This window comes from Ixodes scapularis, unplaced genomic scaffold, assembly GCF_016920785.2.
Source record: "Ixodes scapularis isolate PalLabHiFi unplaced genomic scaffold, ASM1692078v2 PGA_scaffold10__122_contigs__length_95168666, whole genome shotgun sequence".
NCBI lineage: Eukaryota > Metazoa > Arthropoda > Arachnida > Ixodida > Ixodidae > Ixodes > Ixodes scapularis.
Window position 1 is genome coordinate 33,716,839 of NW_024609836.1, and position 27,265 is coordinate 33,744,103.

General features: G+C 47.9%; 1 protein-coding gene and 2 pseudogenes across 1 annotated transcript; 2 read left to right on the top strand and 1 right to left on the bottom strand.

The window, feature by feature from the left end:
• Positions 1-15,270, bottom strand: part of LOC115312638 — a 56,897-nt pseudogene extending 41,627 nt beyond the window's left edge.
• Positions 15,271-20,121: 4,851 nt separating this feature from the next.
• On the top strand, positions 20,122-21,326 carry LOC120843159. The gene has a single exon (XM_040214398.1). The coding sequence runs from the start codon at positions 20,122-20,124 to the stop codon at positions 21,244-21,246; it is 1,125 nt and encodes a 374-aa protein (XP_040070332.1). The 3' UTR covers positions 21,247-21,326.
• A 3,973-nt stretch (positions 21,327-25,299) lies between these two features.
• On the top strand, positions 25,300-26,949 carry LOC120843158 (annotated as a pseudogene).
• Positions 26,950-27,265: the final 316 nt, after the last annotated feature.

A 27,265-nucleotide genomic window follows, 5' to 3' on the forward strand; every position in this document is an offset into this window, starting at 1 on the left:
GCGGCGCCGTCAAAACGTATCGCAAAAACAACAACAAAAAACTAGAAGTATACATTCCAGTCGCATTCGTTTAGGCGTGCGCGTACCCCACAAAAATAGTTTAGAGGTTTTTTATAGCTTTTTTCTTTTTTTCAAATATGGTACAATGCTTTCTCAGTGTCTTCGAGAAAATATATTCACCATGAAACACAAAATACAGAGGGAAAAGACGAGAATTTAGCCGCCAGCAATGTTTGAAACTGCGCCTACGCAGGCTGCGCTTATTGAAATCACAGTCCACTTGCTTAGGTTTAGGAAGACGCCGGTGAAAGTCTAGCCTCAAACCCACTAACTGGGTTTTAAAACGGTTTGCTGCCCCCGGGATCGAGTGTTTCTTGGAAAGGTGTATACACCAACTCATGTTTAAAACAACCGGAGCCCCCTCGCGGACGCCACCGCCGCCGCGCGTGCGCGATGGGGGTGTGGGCATTTGCGTTGACACGTGCTTAGAAAGTGCATAGTTTTCCTTGAAAACAAAATATGCTACTGTTGTGTTTGAGTTCTGTTACAGACCTTCTGATTATAAATTGGGCTTTGTTTCAGCTTTTCATGATATACTTTGTGAATTGTCTTTGCGGTTTTCTGGCTACTGCTTTGTAATTTTCGGTGATTTTAATTATCCTTCAATAGATTGGTCTCCAACTCAACCTTCTTGTCAGAGAAACATTGCTGAGTGTGAAAGTTTCATCGAGGCTTGCCTTGACTTCAACCTCTCGCAGCTTGTAACTATACCTACACGCTCCACTCCTTCGAGCTCAAATATTCTTTCTCTCATCTTGACTACGCAGCCCGACTTTTTTCATCCAATTACTACCCTTCTAGGGTTATCTGACCACAGCGCCCTGTTTGCGCAAATCATTCTGCCAGTCACAAGAAAGGAAACCATTCGTAAACCCATTAGAAGTTATGGCCGGGCTAACTACGATGCAATAAACAGCGCATTAGCACTTTTTTATGGGCAGGTTTCCTTGCATAACTTTGAAAGTCGCACAGTTGAGCAAAGCTGGGAGCTATATAAAAATAAAGTGAAATATCTTATTCATAAGCATATTTCTGTTATTTTCATTAAGACGTCAAATGTTTCATCGTGGTACGAAGCCTGATCGAGGCGCCTAGGGAATAAGAAAAAAAACGTATATTCTGGCGTGCCAGGTGTCGTGACAGTCCCTCCGACTGGCACGCATACCATGAGTGCGAAACAGAATATAAACAAAAAGTTGCTCTAACTAGAAATTCTTACTACCAAATCACTCTCCCCAATATGTTGCGTACAAACCCCAACAAATTTTGGACAGAAATAAATCCTAAATCGGCTGATGCATTAAATATTATTGATGTATCAAGAAATTCACTATCTGACCTCGAACGTTCTCGTGTTTTGAATTCTGCTTTTTCTGCGTTCGTTTCATGTGAGAATGCAGCTCTGCCTATTTTGGATACATTATTTGGACATGATAAAATGGAAAGTATCACGATTAATTCATCTGGTGTTGTAAAACTAATTAATAACTTGAAGGTTTCTTCTTCGAGTGGTCAAGACGAAATTAATGCGAAGGTTTTAATGAATACTAAAACAATTTCCAGTGTCATATTGTTCAGAATTTTTTCACAATCTTTGTTTTCTAATTCAATTCCTATTGACTGGAAGGTCGGTAAAATTATCCCGTTAATTAAATCAGCTCAAACCCTTAGACTATCGGCCCATATGCATTAGAACCTTAGCCTCAAAAATGTTTGAACATAGATTACATTCGAACACCATTCGTTTTTTAGAGGAAAATCAATTAACTTTTAATTACCAGCATGGGTTCCGGAAGGGTCATTCCTGCGAGAGTCAACTCGCAGGATTCATTCATGATATCCATCTTTCTATTGACTTTGGTTACCAAATTGATGTTCCCCGCAGGGGGCACCTGTGAAAGCAGGTGTTTGGAGAGTGGCGTCTCCACGGACCCCGAGCCATGCGGGTTCGCCCGCCCACGTATGGCTGTGCGTGGCTTTCCCGTGTCTGGGGAAAAGGGCATCCTGGTGGTTGAGCCAAGCCCGGGGTAGGTTTGGACCCTTCGGGGCCCCCCGGGCGAGGCAATACACCACTTTGGCCCCTGCTTCTCATAGATGGGAGTCCTGGTAAGGCCCGGCCAGGATGATTCAGTCTAGTTGCCACTTCTACTATCCCCTCCCTTCCATTCACCCTTGTCTTCTCCTTCTTTTCACTCTTCTCATTTCTCTTCTTTCCTTTTTCAACTCTTTTGGCGGCAAGGGCTAACCCTGGGTGGCGACAGACACCTTGTCTAGAACCACACTTGGTTATAGAAACTGGGCAGCACTAATAGAGTAACGTCTTCAGCCAAGCCATTCTTGTTATGGAGCGTTACCTATTCCCTTGTTGGGCTCGGTGGTGGGCGGTGCACCACAGTTTCCGAAAACCCTCCCCCTTCATATGGGTTCCAAACTTAAACCTTTTGATCGGCCCCCCAAAAGGGGCCGCACCGAAGCACTGAACATGATGAAAGAATCTTTCGTACTGCAGAAATTCCCGAAATTCCTTGTAATGCACTCGGAAGGTGACAAGCCACTTGGCAAACTTTCTCCCTTTCTGGTCTCCAAAGTTCTTGAAGGTGTTATTGGCTCCAATTACAGTGCAAAAAAGATGGCTTCTGATGATCTCCTTGTCGAGGTCAACACAAAGCAGCAGAGTGATGCCCTTCTCAAACTCAACCTTGTCTCCGACTACAAGGTAAGCGTCAGTCCTCACCGCAAACTGAACAGTGTTCAAGGAGTCATTTCTGAGGATGACTTGCTTGACTCACCTGAGCCAGAGATAATTGAGGGCCTCTCTAGTCAAGGAGTTACAGATGCACGACGAATCACTATCCGCCGTGATGGTGTGGAACGGAAGACAAAACACATCATTTTGACTTTCGATTCAACCACTCTGCCACAGACTGTAAAAGCAGGTTACCTTCAGTGCCGTGTCCGACCTTATGTGCCGAACCCTCAACGGTGCTTTAAGTGCCAGAGGTTCGGCCATGGGTCACGGAACTGTCGGGGAAGGGACACCTGTGCAAAGTGCTCCAGCAAGGAGCACGTCACAGATGCGTGCAATAATGAGCCCCATTGCGCAAACTGTGGTGGCAACCACCCGGCATACTCCCGCTCTTGCCCTGTGTGGAAAGACGAGAAAGAAGTTGTTACATTAAAAGTCACTGAAAACATCACGTATACTGAGGCAAAGAAGCGTTTTGCCTTTGTTTCAAAAGGCACTTATGCCGAGGCCGTGCGGAGGGGACCAGCTCGGCCAATGGTTTCGATGGGAACGCAGACGTCTCCGGACGACCTGCATCTCCCATCACGGTCCCCCTCGAAACCCCCGGGAGCGGCGCCGGTGGCACCGCCTCCGAACCGCAAGGTGAATGCTGCCTTGCCAGCATCCACCCCAGAACAGGAGATGACGTCTCCTGCTCAACCAGCTGCTTCGACCTCTCGGGGTCGGGGCCTACCTCCCCACACCTCTGCTCCCCAGAGGAAGCCTGGGGAAGTGCCAAAGCAGTCGACCTCCAAGGGCCAGCTGCCAGCAACTGCAGACGAGACCATGGATGAGGGTGGGTCGAGATCTGATGAGGAGGCTCTCCTCTCAAGATCAGAGTCCACCCCCTCTGCATCCGGTGACTCTAATCGGAGGCAGAATAACCCCCCCAAAAAACAAAGTGCACCGCGTGTAAAAATAGATTTTAAACCGTAAGGAATATAGCTTTTTAGTAGAATTTGTATGTTATACTTATTTTGTTTTAAATGGTTAAAAATATAGGTATAATGCAGTGGAACTGCCGCGGTCTTTTACGAAATATTGATGATGTCAACTTTTTTCTCGATGAGCTCCAGCCTGTTGCCATCTGTATACAGGAGACTCATCTTAATGAAACACATACACAGGTATTACGGCGACATCAGGTTTTTAGAAAGGACCGTGTTTCTTGCAACAGCTCTTCTGGTGGAGTAGCTGTGGTTGTGCAGAGTGGTATTGCCTGTGCTCCTGTCCCTCTTGCGACCCACTTAGAGGCAGTAGCAGTTCGTGTTCTGCTTGACCGCCTAATTACAATTGTCTCGCTTTACCTTCCACCAAACCTTCCAGTGCATGTACATGACCTGCAAGGACTTGTGGGCCAACTCCCGCAACCTTTTTTAATCTTAGGAGATTTTAATGCACACCACCCCATGTGGGGCAGTGGTCGTCAAGACTCCCGTGGTGGTGTCATAGAACGTTTTTTACTGTCATCTGGCCTTTGCCTTTTAAACAAGAGACAACCGACTTTTTTTAGTGCACCTCATAATACTTTTACTTCCATTGATCTTTCCATATCATCACCTGCTTTACTTCCTTGTTTTTCTTGGAAGGTTTTAGAAAATCCTTTTGGTAGTGACCATTTTCCTGTAATTTTAGAAAGTTCAGTATCCCTTCCTTCTCTTCGAGCTTGTGCTCCCAAGTGGAAATTAGATAAAGCCGACTGGTCTTTATTTTCTCTGGAGGCAGCCGTCGATCCCGCTGTTTTTTTAGCTATGTCTCCTGAGGAAGCGACTCTTTACCTTACTGAAAAAATTATAAATGCTGCTTCTCTGTCAGTTCCCCGAACTTCTGGAAATATTCCCAAGAAATGCAGGCCTTGGTGGAACAAGGACTGTACGACCACCAAAAAAGCTCAGAATAAGGCTTGGGGAAGGTTTCGGCGGTACCCGACTGTTCAGAACAAGATTAAATTCAAACAGTGCAAAGCAAAAGCTCGTTGGACACGAAAACAAGCCAAGAGGACCTCATGGGTAAAATATGTATCCTCTCTGAACAGTTTTGTTCCTGCAAAAGAGGTATGGGATCGTGTTCGGAAAATTCGGGGTACTTACCACTCCTTCAGTATTCCCCTTTTTCCTTCATCATCCCCATCACTAAAAGATCAGGCTGACATTCTTGCTGATCATTTTCGAGATGTCTCCAGTTCTTCAAATTACAGTACTAAATTTAAAAAGTTCAGGTCTTTGGCAGAAAAACAGCCAATTGATTTCTCTGGAAGTGATACTGGTTACAACCGGCCGTTCACAATGTATGAACTTGAAATAGCCCTTGCAGTAAGGAAGCAGTCAGCACCTGGCCCAGATATGATTCATTATGAACTGCTGAGGCACTTGTCGGCTGAATCCTTGATGAATTTGTTGTCTTTCTTTAATCATTTATGGGCAGCTTCTTGTTTTCCACAGTGCTGGAAGCAAGCACACATCATTCCCATCTTGAAGCCTGGCAAAGACCCTTCCCTACCAGCAAGTTATCGGCCTATCGCTTTGACTAGTTGTCTAGGAAAAACTTATGAACGGCTTATAAACAGAAGGCTAGTATACATTCTAGAACAAAAGAAAATTTTCGATAAAAACCAGTGTGGTTTTAGAAGAGGTCGCTCAACCTTGGATCACCTTGTCCGGTTAGAGACTTTTGTTCGTGAGGCTTTTGTGAACCGGCAGCATTGCCTTTCTGTCTTTTTTGATTTACAGAAAGCTTATGATACGGCATGGCGGTACGGAATACTTCAGGACCTGTATAGGTGCGGTGTTCGTGGTCGCATGCTGCGTTGCATAAAGGACTTCTTGACAGACCGTTGTTTTCAGGTCCGCCTGGGATCCACGCTCTCGGATGTTTTTACACAGGAAAACGGCGTCCCACAGGGAGGTGTCTTGAGTGTTACCTTGTTCGCAATTAAGATCAACAGCCTCGCTGCAGTTATACCATCATCAGTTTTTTATTCATTGTACGTAGACGATGTCCAGATTGCTTTCTCCTCATGCAACTTGTCAATTTGTGAGCGCCAATTGCAGATAGCAATAAATAGGATGAGTAAGTGGGCTGATGAAAATGGTTTTCGGTTTGCACCAGAAAAAACAGTGTGCGTGCCTTTTTCATTACGTCGGGGGTTGTCGCTAGATCCCAGCTTGCAGATGAATGGCACTGACATAACCGTTAGGCATGAACACAAGTTTTTGGGTGTTATTTTTGATAAGAAGCTCACTTTTCAGCCCCATCTAAAGGAACTGAAGCGAAAGTGTCTTAAATCTGCCAATGTTCTCAAGGTACTTGCACACGTCTCCTGGGGTTCTGACAGGAGATGCCTCCTGCGACTCTACAACTCGCTGGTTCGTTCCCGTCTCGATTATGGTGCAGTTGTATATGGCTCGGCACGACCGTCATCTTTAAAAATGCTGGATCCTGTGCATCACCTTGGGCTTCGACTTGCCACGGGGGCCTTCCGAACGTCGCCTGTTCCGAGTTTGTATGCAGAGACGCACCAAATGCCACTAGAAAAGCGAAGACAGTTCCTCAGCCTATGCTATAGTTATAAAGTCAAATCTGATCCTGAACACCCATCCTATCGTTGCTTGCAGGTATCTCCTTTTTCACGTCTTTTTGAGAACAAGCCAAGTATAGTACGGCCTTTATGCCTCCGCATTCAATGCATGTCTACATCCCTGCAACTTGCGCTCCCTGAGCGTAGCTTGATGACGAGAGTTCGAAGCATTGCTCCTTGGAAGGCGGTTCACTATACCTGTGACTGGTCGCTAGCGAAATACAATAAGCGATCTGTTGCACCACTAGTTCTTCAGCAAGAGTTTATGGCCTTGCAAGCTAAGTATAAGGACTATGCACAATTCTTCACTGATGGTGCAAAAACTCCACACTTTGTCGGTTCAGCTGTATATTCAGAACACTTTGTAAAAGCTCGACGGCTTCACTCTGTTGCCAGCATTTTTACTGCAGAACTTTATGGTGTGCTCATGGTTATTGAATATATATTAGGCAACAACATCAAAAAAGCTATTTTGTTTGTGGACTCCCAGAGTGCTATCCTTTCTCTCTGTTCCCTCAATGATTCTAAGAATCTGCTCGTGCAACAAGTACAGGCAGAGTTAAACCTGGCTTTCCAAATGGGATACAATATCAAGCTGTGCTGGGTACCAAGCCATGTGGGAATTTCAGGTAATGAAAAGGCGGATAGGCTAGCAGCCTCCGTTAAGGATGCTCTGGAAACACCTGTTCAGCTGCCTCAAGAAGATTTTAAACCGGTTCTCAAAAAAGCAGTTTATTATGCCTGGCAGCAAGACTGGGACAAAGAAATAAATAATAAGCTACATGTTATCAAACCACGTTTGGAGTTATGGGAGAGTTCGCACCATAGAGACCGTCGCCATGAAGTCTTAATGTGTCGCTTGAGAATTGGACATTCACGTATCACCCATCGACATCTTCTTTGTGGTGAGGACACCCCAGTCTGTGAGCATTGCGGTGAATCGCTAACTATACTGCATATTCTATGGCACTGCAAATTTTTTGATCAGGAACGCCGGACGAGTTTTCCTTTACTTTCTGGATATCTTCCATTTCATCCAGTCTTCTTACTGGGAGATGAACCTTTAGTTCCTTTTGATCACATTTTAGATTTTCTTAAAAAAACTGGCTACCTGCACCAGTTATAGATCCTCTGCATAGTGCATTGCATAGTAATTCCTTCCTTCTACTATAGAGTCTTTTAATTATCTCTTTGGCGCAGCATGGCCTATGTTGCTTTTTGCGCCATTAAACACCTAATAATCAATCAATCAATCAAATTGATGTTATTTTTCTTGATTTCGCCAAAGCGTTTGACCGGGTCCCACATAAGCGTCTGTTTCAAGAACTTACCGATCTAAAATTAGACAGTAACATCATCTTGTGTATCAAAGACTGGCTTTCTGACCGAAGTCAGTACACGGTCGTGAACTCTCATATTTCAACCTCTATTCCTGTGTCTGCGGGTATTCCTCAAGGCTCCGCCCTTGGACCTTTCCTTTTCTTAATATATATTAATGACTTACCTTCATGTATTTCCTCCCGCATCCGTATTTTTGCAGACGACTGCGTTGTATACAGGCAAATGTCTTACGAAGAAGATAGCATGAAACTACAACATGACCTCACTAACCTATCATTGTGGTGCTCGACTTGGCTCATGAAGCTTAACCCTTCTAAATGAAAACTCATCTCAATTGTTAGGAAAACAACCTTTTTTCTTCATAACTATTTTATTAATTCTAACGTTCTTGAGTCTGTTTCCTCTTATAAATACTTAGGTGGTCACGTCGACTCGCATCTCTCCTGGGAGGTACATATTCGGTCACTGTTATCATCGTGCAATCATTCTTGGGGCTACATAGAACATACACTTCCTTGCGCTCCTCCTCACTTAGAGAAAACTGCATACCTTTCATTGATTCGGCCGAAACTTGAGTACGCATCGAGCATCTGGGATCCTCACCAAGCATATTGGATCACTGAAATAAAAGCCTTTCAAGACAGTGTCGCGCGCTTTATTTTTTCTGATTATTCTCGACAATCTAGCGTCACCTTATTAAAAGAGAAAGCCGACCTTCCAGAACTGGCCTAAAGACGCAAGCTTTCTTGCTTATGGCCTTGTCATCGCATTTATTATGCACCATCTCTCAGCCAAGGCACCCTAACAGAGTCGCATTTCGTTACACCTCGTCTTAGTTACTCATGTAAGATTGACCGTTTCACCTGCCGCACTTCCTCTTTTTGGTGTTCCTTCTTTCCCAAAACAGCAGTGTGGTGGAATGATCTACAAGTGCTGAATGTTGGGCAATTTGGTATGGTACGTTAGAAAACATGATTGCACTTTGAAGACATGGACATAGGAAGGACAGACATAACAGAGCGCATGGCCACCGAGATTAACCCTGATAGCTTTCGTTCTCTTATCAGCAGCCATTTAGGTATTCTATGACACGACTTCTTGTATGTTGCCAACACTGTGGAAGGTTTTATTTTTTGTTGTTTGATTTACGATATTTTATGTTTGCACTGCTCTGCGTGTTTTTATTTTATTATTTTTTATGTTTCATACATGATCTATTTATCCCCCCCCCCCCCCTTATGTAATGTCCTTCCCAGAAAGAGCTTTAAGGTATTTCAATAAATAAATAAATAAATGGATTGTTCGATCAGAGGGAATTGAAAACGTACGCGTTGAATTGTACGAAGAATGCATATTTAACAATAAAAAAATAGAAAATGGTATTGTTTCCTTGCGCAATAAAACCGGAATCACGTCAACTAATGGAAATAACGAGAATATAAATTCCGAAACATCTTTTGATGTTACGCTTGCCGGGAGCGGCATATTGATAGATCACATGTCGAAGTTTGACATTGTCTCAAACTTTTCTTTCTTCTATTAAAACAAGCTTCAACGTTTTCGGCTTTTTTTTTATCGAATACAGATGGCGATTTGTATTCAAGAATAGCTTGATTCGCTTTTGCCTTCATGCTTCGCCTGGAACGCCGCGTGAGAGACAGAAATAACACCGGATGTTTGCGTGTCTGATGCCTGGATGCCCGCAGTGAGCGAGTCAGATATGGTTAGAACAACAAGCGTGAGGCTGCTGGAGGACCAACGGCCATAAAATATTGTTTATTTTAAAATATTACCACGTTAATGCGAATGAAAAAAAAAAAAAAAAAAAACGTAGAGCAGTTGCAACATTTTTCTTCTTTTATGTTTCCGTTCGTCAAGAGCCTCAATACTCGTAGCGACCTTACTTTTTCACCTTGGCATAGAAAAAAGCCCAGACTGTTATGGGACGTTTTCGTTTTTTAACTTTAACTGCAACCGGATTTACTCTTAAGAGACATAAAGTTACAGACGTTTAGGCTTCTTTGTAATGTAAGATTAGAGCGAAGCTCTTGAGGCAGGCACGTAGCCAGGATTTTGGTTCCGGGAAGGGGGGGGGGGGGGGGTGGGGAGGGGTGTCCGCTTGTGACAAAATGCTGTATGAGGGGGAGGGGGGAGAGGAGGCCTCAGCAAAATGAAAAATATTGAAGGGGGGGCTGCCCCCCCCCCCCTTTTTTTTTGGCGACGTCCCTGTCTTGAGGTATTTTGATTTTGCAATATACCGTGGTAAGGAATTTAAAGAAAAAAATGTACATTGATTTCTTTTTAAGGTAGGACAAAGAGTTCGAGGAGGGTGTGGTGGGCTAGCCCCATAACGCAACGCGCGCAGCAATATGGGGCATCACAGACCTAAACACTAATTCAGTTTCTTTACTAAATTTAGCGGATAATTGAATTGACGTATAGGTTTCTAACGTCCCATAACGCAACGGGCGCGGATACGCCGACGCCGATGGCGACGCCGCTATATTCGGGAACAGGGACTCAAACCGAAAAATATAACGTTTCGGTTACGGTTACGGTTACGGCTTCCTCTTGATAACGGTTTCGTTTCGGTTTTTTACGGTTTTAATTTTTACGGTTTCGGTTACCAGTTACAAGTTCCTAAAAACCGGTTTATTTCGGTTTTCCCAATAATTTCTTTAATTGAAATGCTATACAGCTGTCTTATAATAAACGGTTTAAAATAGTCCCAGATATCCAACAACATGAAATTCAAGAAACTTAGAAACGTCTTAATACTTTTTTTAATTGGTCAAAAGTTGCACGCGTTTCTAGCTCCAATGCTTGATCATTACATCTACTTACATTATATTGTTTGATACCCGCGCATACAGGTTACTTCCGCTACTCGGGGATCATCGTCATCGCATTCTATATAATAAAAATTAAAATAAACATTACCACTTTGTTGTTCGGCAGCGTTTGTAAACAACCCTAAGAAAGTTCCCACTGTGTGCCGGAAAAAAACATTCGCACCTTCTCGTCGCTATAGTTGATTTCAACCTAACACATGCAGACGAGTCTTCGCCCACTCTAAAGGAAGGAGCAGATATATAGTCATCCTCTAGTAAAATACTGCTAAGTGAAATATAGTAATAAAATTGAGAGCTGGGCTAGTGGGAGAAAGTAAACATAAGATTGAGAGCTGGGCTAGTTGGTGAAAGACAAACATATGCGGAGGGCAAGTTCGTCTGCTTCTTGCGCAGGGGGTAGCGGTGACGTCAGAACGCCGAGCCCTGATTGGCTGATCGCGTCCCCCTATCTGAGCGTCGTCTGCTCCTTTGCAACGTCGTCTGCTCGCAACATCTTCAGCGTCTGTCTTACCTTTCCTGCGACTTTCGGAAGTGCATTCACGAAACGATCTTACGCCAAAGGTGTGCGTAAGACAAAACTTAAGAACAAATTCGTATTCACGAAACGAAATTTTCGTAAGTTTTGCGCAGGTTACGACGCAATCCTACAACAGCTCCGAAGCTATCTTACGCACTTCTTACGATCAAATCAGCATGGCCGACAGCGTCGCGGTCGCGACGACCCACGGACGTTTATTTTTCTACGTGCGCTTCTCACGCGTCCCGACTTCAAGCAGCAAGAAAAAAGTAAAAAGTATACTTGAAACAGACCACGACGAACAAGAACGCTGGATCCACAAACACCCAGGAAAAGCTCCAACGGCCACGATTCCACCGAAGGCGACCTAACCGAGCTCGGCAGTTAGGCCCAGTTAGGCACTCCGCGACTCGGCGACCGTCTGCCCACGACCGGCTGGCGTGCTGAATGGAATATGCCCGCGCGACCCTTGTGAACCCTTCCCGTATTATACTTTGATCGCTGACCTCAATTTTGGATTAAAAGGTCGATTTCTTCCTCTTGTTATCTCCTTGTTTCCCGAGGCAACGATGACTCTCGCCGGTGAAGAAGCGGTGAATCTCCGACAGACGCAGGAAAGGTAAAGCAGTCATCGCTTTGACTAGCAGACGTAAAGCAGACGACGTTAACTGCGCAAACCCGCCGACGCCGTTAAACAGTGAGGGGTCTTGCCGCACACGAAGGGAGGGAAAAGGTATTAGGGAAAGAACTTGCGACCACTAACACGCTTACTCTCGGTTCTTAGCAAACAAACCTCGGCGCCTGAAGACACCTCGCCAGTGAGTCCTTTGACTTCCCTCCTTGATGCGCGTCTGCTAGATGTTAGACAAAAACAACGTACCGCTCGAGTTATTTCGTGTGCCCTCTCTGAAAGGCGTAGTCGAGCTCGCTCGTAAAGACCTGCACTTCCGAAAGTCGCAGGAAAGGTAAGACAGACGCAGACGACGTTGCGAGCAGACGACGTTGCAAAGGAGCAGACGACGCTCAGATAGGGGGCCGCGATCAGCCAATCAGGGCTCGGCGTTCTGACGTCACCGCTACTTCCTTTCTCATGCGCAGAAGACGAAAATGAGCCCACTTGCGAGGCGTATTGTGAATGCAATAGCACAAAAAGGAAGACTAGGGAGAGGAACGAACAATAGAAAGCTGTAACATATGTCATATTTTGTTCGCTCCTTTCCTTAGTCTTCGTTGTTGTGCCATGTTACACCTACGTCATGTTTGCTATTTCCAAGCAATTGCCTATGGTTATCGAAGCGCCCGTCTCTCGCTGGCCGATCCTGTGATCGGCCAGCGAGAGCGTATGGGCAGATGCCCCTGGAGTCGGTTTTGGAGTACTTGTAGGGGACTGTGCGCAGGCAATCATAGCCCCTCTGCCGATGCCAATATACCACAGGGAAGGACTCGCCATGCTCTGGTGCGCTTGCATTAGCGAGAAAGGGATTCTTCTACACACGGACAACACAGCTTTGGGTCTAGCGCTGCACCGCGGCCATGGACGAGCTTTGCCTTGGGATATTGCCAGTGCCGTTTCTCTTCTTTCTCTTAATGAAGATATGTCAATAAAATGGGTACCGTCGGTCATGAGCCCCGCCGACCTGCCGTTGCGCGCTTGACACTCGATGGCGAGCCGGCGGGCCATCCAGTCCTCACGCTCTCGGCGCGAGACGTACTTTCCTTCTCGTGCTGAGGGCGGCGGAAAGATCAAGGGCACGTCCGAAAGGTTCCCCGAGGTTTCAATAAATTTCAATAAATAAATAAATGAAGAAAAATGGCACTGGCAATAACCCCAAGGCAAACCTCGTCCATGGCCGCGGCGCTGCGCGAGAGCCAAAGTTCTGTTCTCCGTGTGTAGAATAGTCCTTTTTTCGGCAATACACGGGCGCCATAACACGGCGAGTCCTTCCCGGAGGTATATTGGCCTCGGCAGAGGGCCGATGATTGCCTGCGCACAGTCCCGAACATCTACGCCTTAACCGACTCCGGAGGAATCTGCCCATGCGTTGTTGGGTAGAGGGAGGAAGGGAGAGAGGTTGGCAGTGCGGCAAAGTCGGCAAACACGTAGAAGAAAGGGAAGCCAGTTGAGTGAAAGGGTGATTTGGTTTCAAGCTTTGTCAAACAGGGGACGAAGACGAAAAAAAACAACACAGAGCCATAGAGAGGAAAGTAAAATGCCAAGTAGCCCGCCGCAACCTGAGTGCCTTGAGGGGAAGCGGACGCTCCAGCGAGTGAGGAAAGGCTTGGAGCCGTTCTGGCGTTTGCGAAATGGTGTCCTCGGCTGTGTCGAGCCTGAACGCAAGAAAATTCATGCGTCGCGTGGGCTCTGCTCGTGTCGCTCAGGTTTAAGCGAAACCCCCACCGCAACAAGTCCTGCACGAGGAGGAGCACCGTAGACGTCAACTGGTCTGGGTCGGGATGGGCGCACAAGAAGTTTTCTATAGGAGATCAAGCCCAGAGTCCACGGGCGCGCATTTCCCTGGAAATGGCTGTTGCTAAGAGCTGCATGTAAAACGGCACCGGGCGTATCACGAAGGGCATACGGCAAAAACGGCAGTAACGGCGGCCTAGTCTAATTGTTGTCAGGTTACGGGAGGAGGGATCAAGCGTGATATGGTAAAAGACCTCGACAAGGTCAAGCTTCACCATATGCGCTTGGGGCGGGAAGAGGGTTTACTTTGATGGCCTGGGGTAGCGGAGTAAGGCGAAACTGAGGTGCCTGGAGGTAAGAAGTAAGTGCGGCGCAGTCTAAAACAGAGCGGGTCTCGGTGGCTGACTTGGATACGACGAAGACAGGGTTGAGGTACGGACCACGTGAGGAGCGTTCGATAATGCCGCCATCATGTTGGTTACGGCGGCATCGATCGTGGGAACCTGGCCAGGGAGAGGGGGTCGGGCCGTAAAGCAAGAAGCCTTTGTGCAGCGAATGGAAAGTGCGCCGAAGTCGGGCGGTTCGTGAAAACTATATGCCTCACTAAACACTGCCCAGTCGACTTGAAGTGCCAATTGGGTGGATTGGCGGCGGAGGTCCCGTCGCTTTCGAGTTGTAGGCAGTGCTACCCAGGTTCGACTTGGAGTCTTCGACGTCGCTTTGTTTGTCTGTAGTGTGTTCCTTAGTGTTGGTGCGGCGTTCCTCCCCGTCATCGTAGGCGTAGAAGGAGTCGTCATCGGCGTGGGGCTCGATGAAACTGTCGGTCCTGCTGAGCCACTCTGCAGGATTCGCTCGGTGGCGGTGGCCGTCGAGTCCGGATCCAATGTGTCGTCTTCTTCGGTACAATATCAAGCAAGGGCAAGGTCGGCCGAGACGCAAGCTTCGCTAAATGCATGGGCGAGAACGTCCTCGACCGGGAAAACATCCAGGAGCGTCGAGGAGACGACCATGCCGTCGATGACGGCACTGGTGGGTCTCGAAGACCGAGGGTAGCTGCCGGACTCACTTAGGATTAGGGGCCCTCTTGGACTTGGTGCCTGGGCGGTAGCTGGTGCTCGCGGAAGCACGAGACATGCGGCGTCCGCGTCGAGGCTGGTTGGGTAGCTGGTCGGGGAGCTTTTTGGAAACCTCGGACTCCAACTTGGATGTCTGGTAAAAGATAGCCGTCCTCCTGTTCCCTCTTGCGACGATGGGGAAGAGTTCCACTCATTCAAAAACGAGGTGCTGATGTTCGGGGAGCATGGAGTCCCAGTAGAACCGATACGGGTGAAGATGCCGGATCTCGTGAACATCTGTCGTTGACAAACTTCTGGTGTTCTGGGCGAGGTCGCTCAGAATGTCTTAGGCCTGACGGACCCTCGCTCTGAGAATGGGCGATGGGGGCTCCACCGGAGGTGGTCGAATCGCGTTGGTGGCTCTGGTAGAATTGATTCCCGTAGAAGCCATACCTCCGGCGGAAGCAGGGGGAGGACTCCGACGATGTTGGAAGCGATCTTTGGCACGTCTGTGGATGTTCGAGCTTACCGTGCTGACGTTCAAATAACTCGCGTTCAGAGTTCTGCGGCAGGGACTGCTGAGACTGCTGGACGTTTGGGGCAAGACCGGCCAGGGCATTGACAATTGGAAGCAGGGCAACTCCCAAGGTTGAGGCGAAGGAGGCAGAAATGGCATTCCGTGTCTGTTGGACGAGGGCGGCTCTGTCATCGGAGGCCAAGTGCGTTCGCGCGTTCGACGACGAGGGGGGAGCGCGTGCACGCACGTGCTGAGAGCGGACGCATGTTCTATGGGCTCCGCAGAAAATCGTCCTTTTTCTTGGAAAATTCCTTTTCTGTGCGGTGAAAAGTGTTGGAGAAGACAGAGCTAACGTTCCGGTTTCGCTCGATACCACTTTCATGCCGGTGAGCCGAATCTTTCTCATTTCAAGGACATTGTCACGATTCTGGCCCACGGAGGGCCTGTTAACACTCGTTAGGCTTCGCGCCGCAGGGCGCGCCGCACCGAGCTTCTCGGAGCGGCCGCCTAGCTAGGCCTATCGCGTGGCGGTCGCCGTCCTGGTGGGGGCTGAAGGCTGGAGGATGGATACAAGGACCCAAGAAACTCCAGGTACCGGTCGAGTGATCGGCTATAACCCAGACGAGGTGGCGCATGGATTTATCAACCCGGCGCAGCGGCCACTCCGGGATAATGGAATCAAGGATGCCACCTTGGGGGACCAGGAGGACGGAGGACCCGGCAACGGCTGGGTGCAAGTACTGATGCAGAAGAAAAAGCGCAAGAGGGAGACACGAGGCCTCGAGAAACAAGTTCGAGATGAAGCCGGGGGAACAACGGCGGAGAATTTCAAGTCGAGGAAAACTCTGAGGTTGCCCAGTCTCAGAGTCTACAAGCACAAGGTCATTATCAAACCTCATCGGGTCGCGGTGGACCTGAAGTGGTACAGGAGCCTGATCGGGGAAGCGGTCCAGAGCTCCCTGCCGAGAGGATTGGACGAGAAGACGGTCGTAAGGCTGCTGGAAGCACAGAACACAATCATGGTTTGTACGGACGAATGGAGCGAAGCGGAAGCCGTCGCAGGTATCAAGAAACTGAATTTTCCTGTCGGCGTGCTAGACGTCGAAGCGTATCATGTCTCCCCGAGCGAAGATGCGTGCCGCGGCGTCATACACGGTGTCCGGCCTGACCTGACTAACGAACAGATTCGACAGAAAACCAGAGCTGTGGGATACGAAGTTCTAGAAGCAAGGAGGCTAGGGAAGTCACAGTCTGCGGTAATCGTATTTGCGGGGAAGAAGGTACCGTTCACGGTGAGCTTCAATTGGCTTGAGACTCCCTGCTTTATCTATAAGAAGACTAGGGCGGCTTGTCTGAACTGTGGTGAAGTGGGCCATCGGACCGACGTATGCAGCAAGCCGGAAGGATTTGCGTGCTCGGCGTGCAGGGCCACTGAGGTCGGTGAGGACCATGAGTGTGTGCCGAAGTGTGCCTTGTGCGGGGGGGCCCACAAGACCTATGACAGACACTGCCCGGAGAAGTTCTACAAGGAGACTAAAAGCAGGGAGCCTAGACGGAGTCGGGGGAGACGTCGCGACGGCGCGCAGCACGTGCGGTGGCTTTCGAGAGAGTCGGGACGGAGCGTGTCAGACTCGCGCACCCGCTCGCGCAGCCGGTCCGCCAGCTGTGGGAGAAGCGCGTCTCGAGATATGACTACATCCAAGCGGCGCCCGCAAAAGGTCAAGCGAAAAAAGAGCAAGCGAAGCACCTCTATGGAAGGGATCTTCACTGATCCAGGCAATCGCAAGAAGTGGCCGGAACTCCAAAGGGTCGGGGATCAGGAGTCGAGGAGCACGTCCCAGCCCAAAGGTGGAGGGGCGAGCAGCAACGGAGCGATACAAGACCTGCGGAGGAACGTGCCCCACTGCAAAAAGACCATAGAGGAACTTTGGAACAAAAGAGAAAGAACCGGGGGAGTCTCGGCAGAGCAAGTACAAGCGATCGTGGAGACGACCGTTCAGCGGGCGATCCAGGGACTTCAAGAATTCTTCACCAGCCAACTGATGCAGCTGACATGCAGGGTCACCGAGCTGGAGAAATTAGGAAAGACTCTTGAGCAAAACCAAGAGAGCCTCTTCAGGCAGTTCGTCTCGAAGCGGAGAAAAAGGGGCGAGCCTCTACGGGACGCAGAAATTTCGGACGCAGAATCATGCGCAAGTCAGAGAAGCCAAGTTTGAAAGTGTGGCAGTGGAACTGCAGGGGGATGGGTCGGAAACAGGCGAGCCTTAGCCTGAGGGTGTCGCTTGATCCCAATCCCCCGCACTCTCAAGAAAAAAGGGTGTCAAAAGGTGCATTCTTACACCCTTTGTCCCATATAATACACCCCAAACTTCAATTCGACATACAGCGCCCTACAGTCGAACAGACGGCCCGAAATTTTAGGAATGGCTTGATAGCCGTGTGGTACAACTTATTAAAATAGCTAATGTACGTTTTACTGAACACGAAAAAAATAATCCGAGTTTTCTTGACCCTACTGTAAAAACTCGGTGTTTTCTCTATGTGGTCTTTGACGCGTACTTTAGCTATTTAAAATGTTGTACCACACGGCTATCAAGCCCTTCGTAAAATTTCGGGCCCCCTGTTCGACTGTAGGGCACTGTACGTCGAATTGAAATTCTGGGGAGTATTATATGGGACAAAGGGTGTAAGAATGCACCTTTTGACACCCTTTTTTCTTGAGAGTGCGGCGGTGATACTGCTGCAGGAGCCGGGCAAGAAACCAGTGAAGATCAAAGACTATGCTACAATTGAGGGCGACCAATACGTCGCGACGCTTGTGCACAAGACCTACGCAGCCACGAGACTAGACTTGGATGGCTGTGAGGTGTCTTGCTGTCACATTGTGATCATCCCAGTGAAAAAAGGGGATCGGGGTGTACATGTGGAGAACGTGTATGGAAATCCAAAGAACCATAAGACGGACTACAGGCGGCTCATCGCGAAGGTGGTCAAGGAGGCGGGGAAGGACCCTGTGATTATTGCGGGAGACTTCAACGCCCCTCACCCGAGATGGGGTTACAAGTACGTTTCTCCGAAAGGCAGAAGGCTGGCGGAAAGCATCAACCAGGAACGCCTAACATTGCTTACCGAGGTTGATCAGCCAACCAGGACGGGCACGAGCTCATGCAGAGACACCTGTCCGGACCTGACGCTTGTCAAGAACGTGGCGAACGCTGAGTGGACTAACCTCATGGAGCAACTCGGTAGCGATCATTGTATCCTCGAAACGACTATTCACGAGTCCGGATACACAAGAAAGACGGGAAAGGCAAGAATAACGGATTGGGACCGATGGCGAAAACAGAGAGGGAAAGGTGCAGCTAGCATCGAGAACATCGAGGATTGGTCTTCGGAGGTGATCGCCAGTGTCAAGCCGTTCGTGGCTGAAGTTGAACTCTCAGAGAAGACCCCAGCAGTGGACACGCGTCTGCTTCATCTTTGGGAAGCACGACGCGGGCTGACCAGGAGATGGAAGAAACAGCGCTACAACAAGAAGCTGAGGAAGAGGATTCAAGCACTCACAAAGCTGGCCGAGGACTATGCGGTGGACTTGGCTAGGAAGAACTGGTATGGCCTGTGTGACTCTATACGGGGAAGCCTAGGCACGGCTTAGGCATGGAGGATGCTTAGGGCCTTAATCGATCCGAGTAGGGCAAAGGCGGTGACGGGCGGCCGTTTAGCGGAACTGATACATAAGTTACCCGGGGACCGCAAGCAGATCATGGATTGGCTGGCGGAAAGGTATTTGTGTTTGGAATCCACAGAAGAAATCGTGGAGTATGAAGGGCAGGAAAACCCTGAATTAGACAGGCCAATTACTGTAGCGGAATTGGAGTATGAGCTCGAGGTTATGAGGAAGGGCGCAGCACCCGGACCGGACTCCCTCACAGCGAAACTCCTCTACAACTTAGGGGAAGGGGACCTGAAAGAGCTGGTACGCCATTTCAACGAACATTTCTGGGAGCGCGGGCTTACTCCAGATAGTTGGAAGGTTGCTGACATTCGCTTCATTCCAAAACCCAAAAAGGAGCTCAAGCTAGAAAATCTGCGGCCGATTTCGCTTACATCTTGCCTGGGCAAGGCGTTCGAACGAGTCATAAACTCCAGGGTTATGAAATATCTAGACAAGGAACAACTCCTTCCGAACACGCAGTTCGGGTTCAGACCTCACACATCGACGCAGGACATACTCTTGTGGATATATAAGGATATACTGGAGAATCCGAGGAGCGGCCAAACGAGATGCCTTCTAGCTTTAGACTTGAAAGGCGCGTTTGATAATGTTTCGCACGAAAGCATACTTAGGGGTCTCAGCACAGTTAACTGCGGGAGAAGAACCTTCGAATATGTCCGCAGTTTCTTGACGGACAGGACAGCCACGTTGACGTTGGGAAGTATGCAATCTGGGACATACAGACTGGGTTCCAGGGGTACGCCGCAAGGGGCAGTACTTTCCCCGTTGCTGTTCAACCTTGCGCTGCGGGTCTACCAGAAGCGCTGAGGGCGGTTCCGAACGTGGAGCATGCCATCTACGCGGATGACATCACCCTGTGGTGCAGTAAGGGCAGTGACGCGGAAATAGAAGAGAAGCTTCAGGCGGCGGCGGATATCGTCGGAGAGTACGTTATGAGATGCGGGCTTAAGTGCGCCCCGGAGAAATCTGAGCTTCTTGTCTTCCGAAACCCTCGCGATAAGCTAGTCGATCACATTGACGTGGTGATAGATGGGGTCCGGGTCCCAAAACCAGCGGAGGTTCGGATTCTTGGCCAGCTTCTACAACAGGGGAGGGGGAACAAGTCGACTATCGACAGACTGGACGCCATGACCACGCAGGTGTGCGGTATGATGAGGCGAATTAGGAACCGTAGACACGGTATAAAGGAGAAAGAGGCAATACGGTTGGTCCAGGCCTTCATTATTGCCAGACTGACGTACGGCACTCTGTACCTGAACTTGAACAAGGCGGAGATGCAAAAGCTAAACGTACTGATAAGGAGAGCGTACAAAAACGCGCTGGGGCTACCAGAGCGTACGGCGACCGAGAAACTGCTTAAACTTGGGGTGCATAACACCATAGAAGAACTTCATGAAGCTCAACTAGTGTCACAGCTGAAGCGACTCTCTTCCACAGTGAATGGAGCGTGGCTTCTGGACAAACTGGGAATGGCAGTACCCGGCGGTTCTCACGGGCCCGGAGACGCGGGGGAAGAGCTGCCGGCTGAGACCCGGCAGAGATTCACGATCAGTAGAATCCCCCGCAACATGCACCCGGATAGGAATGCGGAACGGAGACAAGCGCGAGCGGTGGCCCTAGCGCGTTCCTGGGACAGCAGAGAGGGAACCCTGTACGTGGATGGGGCCGGTCCGGTGCTGGGGGTGGCTGCAATAGCGGTGGCCAATGCGCAAGGGCAGATCAGACGCGTCGCCTCCATACGAGCGCAGACGGTTGAACAAGTGGAGGAGGCGGCCATAGCATTGGCGGCGGTTTGCAATCCTCGTGCGACGATAATTTCGGATTCACAAAGAGCTTGTCAAAACTTTGCGCGAGGGGTCGTGGGTCAACCAGCTCTAAGGCTCCTCCGCAAAACCGCAGTAGAGGGAGTACATCTGATCTGGACCCCCGGCCATATGGGGCAAGTCGGAAACGAGGCGGCGAATGCTGCGGCCCGAGGTGCGTTATACCGGGACTCGGTTCTGCTCCAGAGGGATCTGGACAGTGCGCTCACTTACAGTGAGGCCTTAAAGGCTCTACGAACACATAGGGCAGAATATCCTGGGCCGGCCAAAGGTCTCAGCAAAGAAGAAGAGTTCACGTGGAGACGACTTCAGACGGACACGTTCGTCACACCGATCCAGCTACATCTGTGGTACCCAGAGCGGTACGCCACGGCGGACTGTCCCTTCTGTGGTGAGCCCTGGGTGGGCGTTTATCACGTTGTCTGGGCATGCAAGAACCTCCCAGGACTGGCTCCAGTCGAGGAGCCCAAACTCGAGGAGTGGGAAGCGGGACTCAAGTACGCGACGGCTAGCGAGCAGAGGCTGCTCGTGGCCCGAGCACTCCGAGTTCACTCCGCACTTGGAGCCCCGGAATAGGGGCACACAACCACTCTCTCCTTTTTCTTCCCCTTTCTCCCCTTCCCTTTCCTAAATCTTTCAACTCAATAAAGTTTTTCAACAACAACAACGACGAGGCATCCTTCTCCTTGGCTTTTTCTCTTGTCTTGCTGAGTTGCGTGGCAGTGCCGGCGGCTGCCACTCGGTTCGAAAAAGAGTCTCGGCATGAAAAAAACAAAAAAAAAAACAAACTCGGAAACCCTTCGGACATTTTCTCGTTCCTTCCGCCGCTCTCAGCTCGAGCATGCATATTATATATACAGGGTGTTTCTTTTTATTCTTGCAGATTTGTTTAAAAAAAAAAAGCCATGAAAGCACACTTATGGGGTTTGTGCGAGTGAGTTATACGCCGAGGGTGACGTTATGTGAGTTACTAATCTTTGGGATAAGTCGGCTAATTAATTAAAATTTACTAATTAACTTTTTAATTAGAGAAAATAGACATACGGTTCTAATTAGAAACTTGCTGAGTGCTGTTTAAAACCCCCAAATCAGTCATTTTCAGAAAGACTTTCAGCGCTTGAGAAGGGTAGTAGTGCACTGAAGTTACCACAAGTGGAGCAGGTACGAGGCTAGCGGTTTCGGTAAGGCGCCCGCGCAATTTTTCCGTCTCTTATCTAGCCCCAGCCTTGAACCTTGTCCAGAAGTGGTAACTTTAGCGCACTACTGCGCTTCACACGCGCTCAAAGTCTTTCTAAAAATTACTGGTTTAGGGGTTTTGGACGACGCTCAGCAAGTTTCTAATTGAAACCATATGTCTATTTTCACTAAGTAAAAGTTAATTGATGAATTTTAATTAATTATCTGACTTATCGGAAAGATTAGCAAACTACATAATGCCCCCCTGGGCGTATAACACACTCGCACAAACCGCATAAGTGTAGCTTTCACGGCTTCTTTTAAAACAAATCTGCAAGAACAAAAAGGATTACCCGGTATATATATATCGGTGGTTTTGATAGAACCGAATTGGATGGGCATCTGAGAATTCGAACTTATTAGTTAATACCCTAAAGGCGGCACGTACTGAATACATGTAGCGATGTAGGAGTGTGGCAGATTTAGAAATAGAGACTTTTTTTTTTATTATAAGCACGACGACTGATATAACTAAGTATTCTTAATCCCAAAGTTAGATTGAACGGAAATGTATTACCAGATGCACCACTCGCTGAAAGTAACTGTCAAATCACGGCGACATTTCAAGATGCCTCCTCCAGGTCATACTTGGGAAAAACGAATATTTTTATTTTTCGGTTAATATCGGTTAAAACCGGTTACCGGTAGGTAATTTACGGTTACGGTTACGGTTACGGTTTTTATAAATTTCAAATAACGGTTTCGTTCCGGTTACGGTTACTGAAAAAATTTCGCTCCTAAACGGTTTTCGGTTTCGGTTTCGGTTACGGTTTGAGTTCCTGGTTGTGACCAGTGAATTGGAACTAACTGCAGATCTCTGAACTAAGATTGCCATAGCAATAGATGGTTAGATGATACTCTGACCACCAACCTCCCCCTATGCTACGCATCTATATTCCGATTCACGATAAATTCGCAAACTGTGGACGTCACGGCCCCTCCGACCCAACAAGAGCATCAGAACGAGGCACGTGACATCATGTTACGGGAGCGTGTGTCGCTGCGCCAAATACGAGGCCCGGAGAAACCCGTTGTCGTCTGCTGGCCAAGGGTCATCTGCTGTGAAGCCAACTTTGGGCGTTTCCTCCCAGTTTCTTCCCATAGAGACGCATAGGTTGAGACCTGCATGCTCGTTTGAATTACCTGCAAGTTTGAATTAACGAGATTTGACTGTATATTGCCGATAGAGATGGCATCGCGCTAGTTCAATTGCCATTCAAAGGAAAAGAAGCCTAGAACTACTTTTTGTCATGGACGGCACTGTTGCTGTGGCGGTAACGAGGCCTCTGTGGGCTCAACCATAGAGTGCTTTCACGTGCCTTACTTTGACGCTCTTATTGGGTCGCAGAAGCCGCAGCCTCCACAGTTCGACAATTTATGGTGAAACGAAGTGTAGGGGTGTTAGGAATTACAGAAAAAGAGCAAGTGTGAGGAAATAGAAGATTACACGGGTGTCCTCCACGCTGTCGATGCCTCGAACCCCAGACTGCCCTTCGTCCTCTTCTTGAGGACTGTAGGCCTCTATGAGCAGATCTGCCCAGCAAAAAACAAAAATGGAAGAAATTCAGCGTTGTCATAATCTAAAGAGAAGCGGAAGCATAAAATAATGTTCTAACATTCCTTATACAACAAGTCAAATATTTCTAGAAACTGGTCCCTGCCACTTAAAAAGATTAGAAATAGAACACAGCTTTTGCTTGTGTGCTAGTTTTTCTGTTAAAGCATTTGTACATATACGTATAATGCCCCTAAACTTTTACTTTATCTGAAATAGTAAAAGGCGGTTCCACGAAACGCCTTTTGACTTCTGGTAAGCTGCGTCTTGCCATGTTGATGAACAGCATCTGCCACTTCCCTTTTTGTTTCAAAAAGACGATTAGTTATCGGCATCATTTTCTTTTTGTGATGGTGAAATGCGAACGGGCATGGAAAGCACCATCGCAGACGAAAATTAAAGAAGAGAACACCTTCAAGGGACACTGACATCCCGAAACAAATGTTGTTTATGTTTTGCCAGGCGATCTATTATGGTGCAAGAAGACTACCCAGTCAGCATTTTGCTACAGCGTCACATATATTTTTAATGAATTAAAAAAAACGCGACTGCTCGACACTGAAACCGAAACTGGACTGGGGAGGAAGAAATATAGAGGAGAAAGATACCAGAAATCACTTGGCTGTGCTACTTTTTTTTTCTTAATCAACGTATTTGCAGTTTTTTAGAAGCCACAAAAAATGTGTATCATATTTTTGTCGATTTCTAGTATTAAGTGTGTGCCTTCGATGACCCACGACTTTGATTAGCTTGGGTGGTTGTTTCTAACCATAGAAACCGACATGTGACCATAGAGAAGAGAGTGAGCGCGACTTAAAGAGGCACTGACACATAAAAATCATTTTTTTATTATCCCAAACGATTGAAAACGATGCCGGGAAATTACCCTAAAAATTTGAAATTTGGGAATTCAGTATTTGTGAAATAAAAAAACAATTTCCAAATGCCGACCTCGACGTTCCCGCGCGATCCGCGCCGGTGCGTTGACGTCAAATATTGCAGAGTCCAGAGAGTCCACTTTCTTTCACGACTCCCTGCTGTTGCCATGGCGACCTAAAGCGAGGAGGAAAGGAGCGAGCGGAGCGAGCGCCGGCGGACCGGTTTTGAGCGGTGTCACCTGTTTTCCGTTGGAGGATACAAATCTAGGAGACGGCACCACAACGAACTCCCGATTTTTGGTATTTGAAAAAGAAGGGCCGTAGTGCGTTCGCAATTGCGTTAAAAAACATGTTTTACGGTTGTCGTTATTAAATGTTATAAAAATGTCGCCTACAAAGTTTCTAAATTTCGTGATTCTTGACGTCACGAATCAAAAGAAGCGAGGAGGCTAGAGACGGGAGAATCAAACGCCAAAAATAAAAAGGCGCGCGCGCGCGGGAAGTTTTTTTTTTCGCAATGCGTTTTTTTTTTCTTTTTTTTTTGCATGTCTATGACAGCAACTTGCATCGTTTTAGACAATAAAAAAAAATACGACCTTTGGGGTGTCAGTGCCCCTTTAAACCAACCAGCTCTTAGTCGGCGGCTTTCGGGCGGAAAGAAAAGAAGTTTTGAGCCGCAAATGGACCTTTTTCGCCTTTTTCAGAGTTCGTTGTCGCGACCGTGGCGCACCCTCGTGGAGATAATTCAAAACGTTTGCGGGCTCAGTCCGTCCTTCCGTCAACCCGTCACGCCGCCACTCTGTTCGCTTCCTCGACGCGACTGTTTTGGTTCGTTCGTTGTGGAAAGTTTTTCTCGCTGTTTTCCGGCTGTCGTTCTCTACTAATGGCTGATGACGATCCCGGAGGATCGAGTAAAGCAACCGTCTTCGACACTGCGGACTTTATCCGTCTGTACGCTTTTCAAGACGGATAGACTGCCGATGCTGCATCGGTACCGGTCGTCAGCACAGCGTGCGTCGATCGGTACTTCGCGAAGGACTGCAGGCAACTCCGAAAAGGATGTGCCTTCAAAGAAGAAACCTACGTCAAGAAGGTCATGGTGAATAACTTTGATGCCGACCACACCGTTCACCTTGTAAGGAGCACGTCTGCACCGTCTATGAAGCCGGGACATTACAGGCAACTGATATCGCTTTCCAAGAGCGCCGATATCGTTCAAGCGTATTGCGACTGCGTTGCAGGGTGAGTTTATTTCTTCGGTAAAACCCGTGGCGATGTAATAATGTGTCTTAGGGATTACAAGATGTGTCATTTGTAAGATGTGAGCTCCATAGTCTCCTACTTTCGGCACATTTGTATCGAGATCCGTGTGTGCCAGTCCTTTGATCATATTGTATGCGTGACGCTATAGGTCATATAAAAAAAAAAAAAAAAAAACATTTGTCGTCCTTGTTTTTTTCGTGGTACTTCAGCATGGAACTAAAAAGGGCCAAGCTAAACCATGAATCCACTTATCGAACTAGATGACCTGTTGATATAAAATTCTGTAGTAGGACATTTTTGTATTCAATATTTTAATGAGTTTCAAACGTAAATATAAATTTTGCACGTTGAGCGGAACATGTCAGCACATAGCTGGCCTGCTCTTTACGCTGTGCGACATCCAGAAACCATCAACAACAGATGTCAGGTGCAAATGGATCGCACCTGCACAAGGTGGGTAGTGCGAATCGGGTTTATCCAGAGTTCTTTAACCTAGTGAGTGGGGTGTGGGGCGCTAGGGAGGAGCTGAGGGTGTTTGGATGAATCATTCATGAGAATGAGTGATTTAGTTACTATTGTGAAGCTGTATACCTGCATACGGCAATGTACTTTTCTATGTGTTCCAAAATAGGCTGCATTTGCAAATAGTTCACACCGGCACAAGTAATGTAGGCAAATCAAAAGCATCTACTGAGCGTATCAACCACGCATGTGTGCTCCTAATATACTCTACATTAATTTCCTAATGACATAGGTACCAACGTACGGCATGGGCATGAACTGTAGAGCGTGTGTTCCTTGTAGACCGCGGAACTGCTATTTGATTCTACTGTAGTCTAGTTTCTTCTTGGCAATAGTATAGCTCACGAGCTTGGACTCTACGGTTTGAACATATTGTTTTCTATACAGCAGTAATAAAACTTTAGGGTGGAGATACCCGCGGCCCGCCAGGTAGCAATCATTAAGGGTGCCTTTGCTTATACTAAAAGTAGGATCGTACAAATTTAAAAAGCACGCAACAGCATAAACTAACTTGTGTGTATGACTGTGCGTCCCAGAGAGGAAACTGAGGCTGCTAAGACTGCAACATTGCAGGCAACTGTACTCGTTTATTCTTTTGTATGTTACAGTCAAGAAACAAACGGTGAGTGCACTGAAGGGCATCACCTTCAGAAAGCATGTCATCAACAAGACGACACCAAAACAACCGAAGCGCCGAACCTGTGCGGCCTTAACAACAGCTGTGCCGAAGAACCCCAAGACTACGGAGATTTTGAGGCAAATGCAATCTGCTGCTCCCTCAGCGCAGTGGAACCGCTATACAACCGAGGTTCCAAGGCCGGCTAAAGAACGACAACTCATAGAGGACACTGAAGATCTCTCGAAAACAAGCCTGGACATTATGGCAAGCCGCGTGTCATCAGCAACTCCACTAAGTGAGGACGAGCGACATGCCGTGTGCAAATCTACTTTAGGACAAGGTGACAATCCTACCTGGAAGAAAGAGAAGGTCGGCCGTCTGGGTGCATCAATGTTTCGCCGCATTGTGCACTGCACTCGCACTGAAAACTTGTGCGGGAAATTTTGTACCCTCAAAAAGTGCAAAAACTGAAGCCTGGAGACCCAAGGCAGTATGGCAATGACGAAACGACATGAAGCCAGA

Bases quoted from the DNA above. Each gene is read 5' to 3' on its own strand.
- LOC120843159 (XM_040214398.1), top strand. From the start codon at position 20,122: ATGCAAAAGCTAAACGTACTGATAAGGAGAGCGTACAAAAACGCGCTG.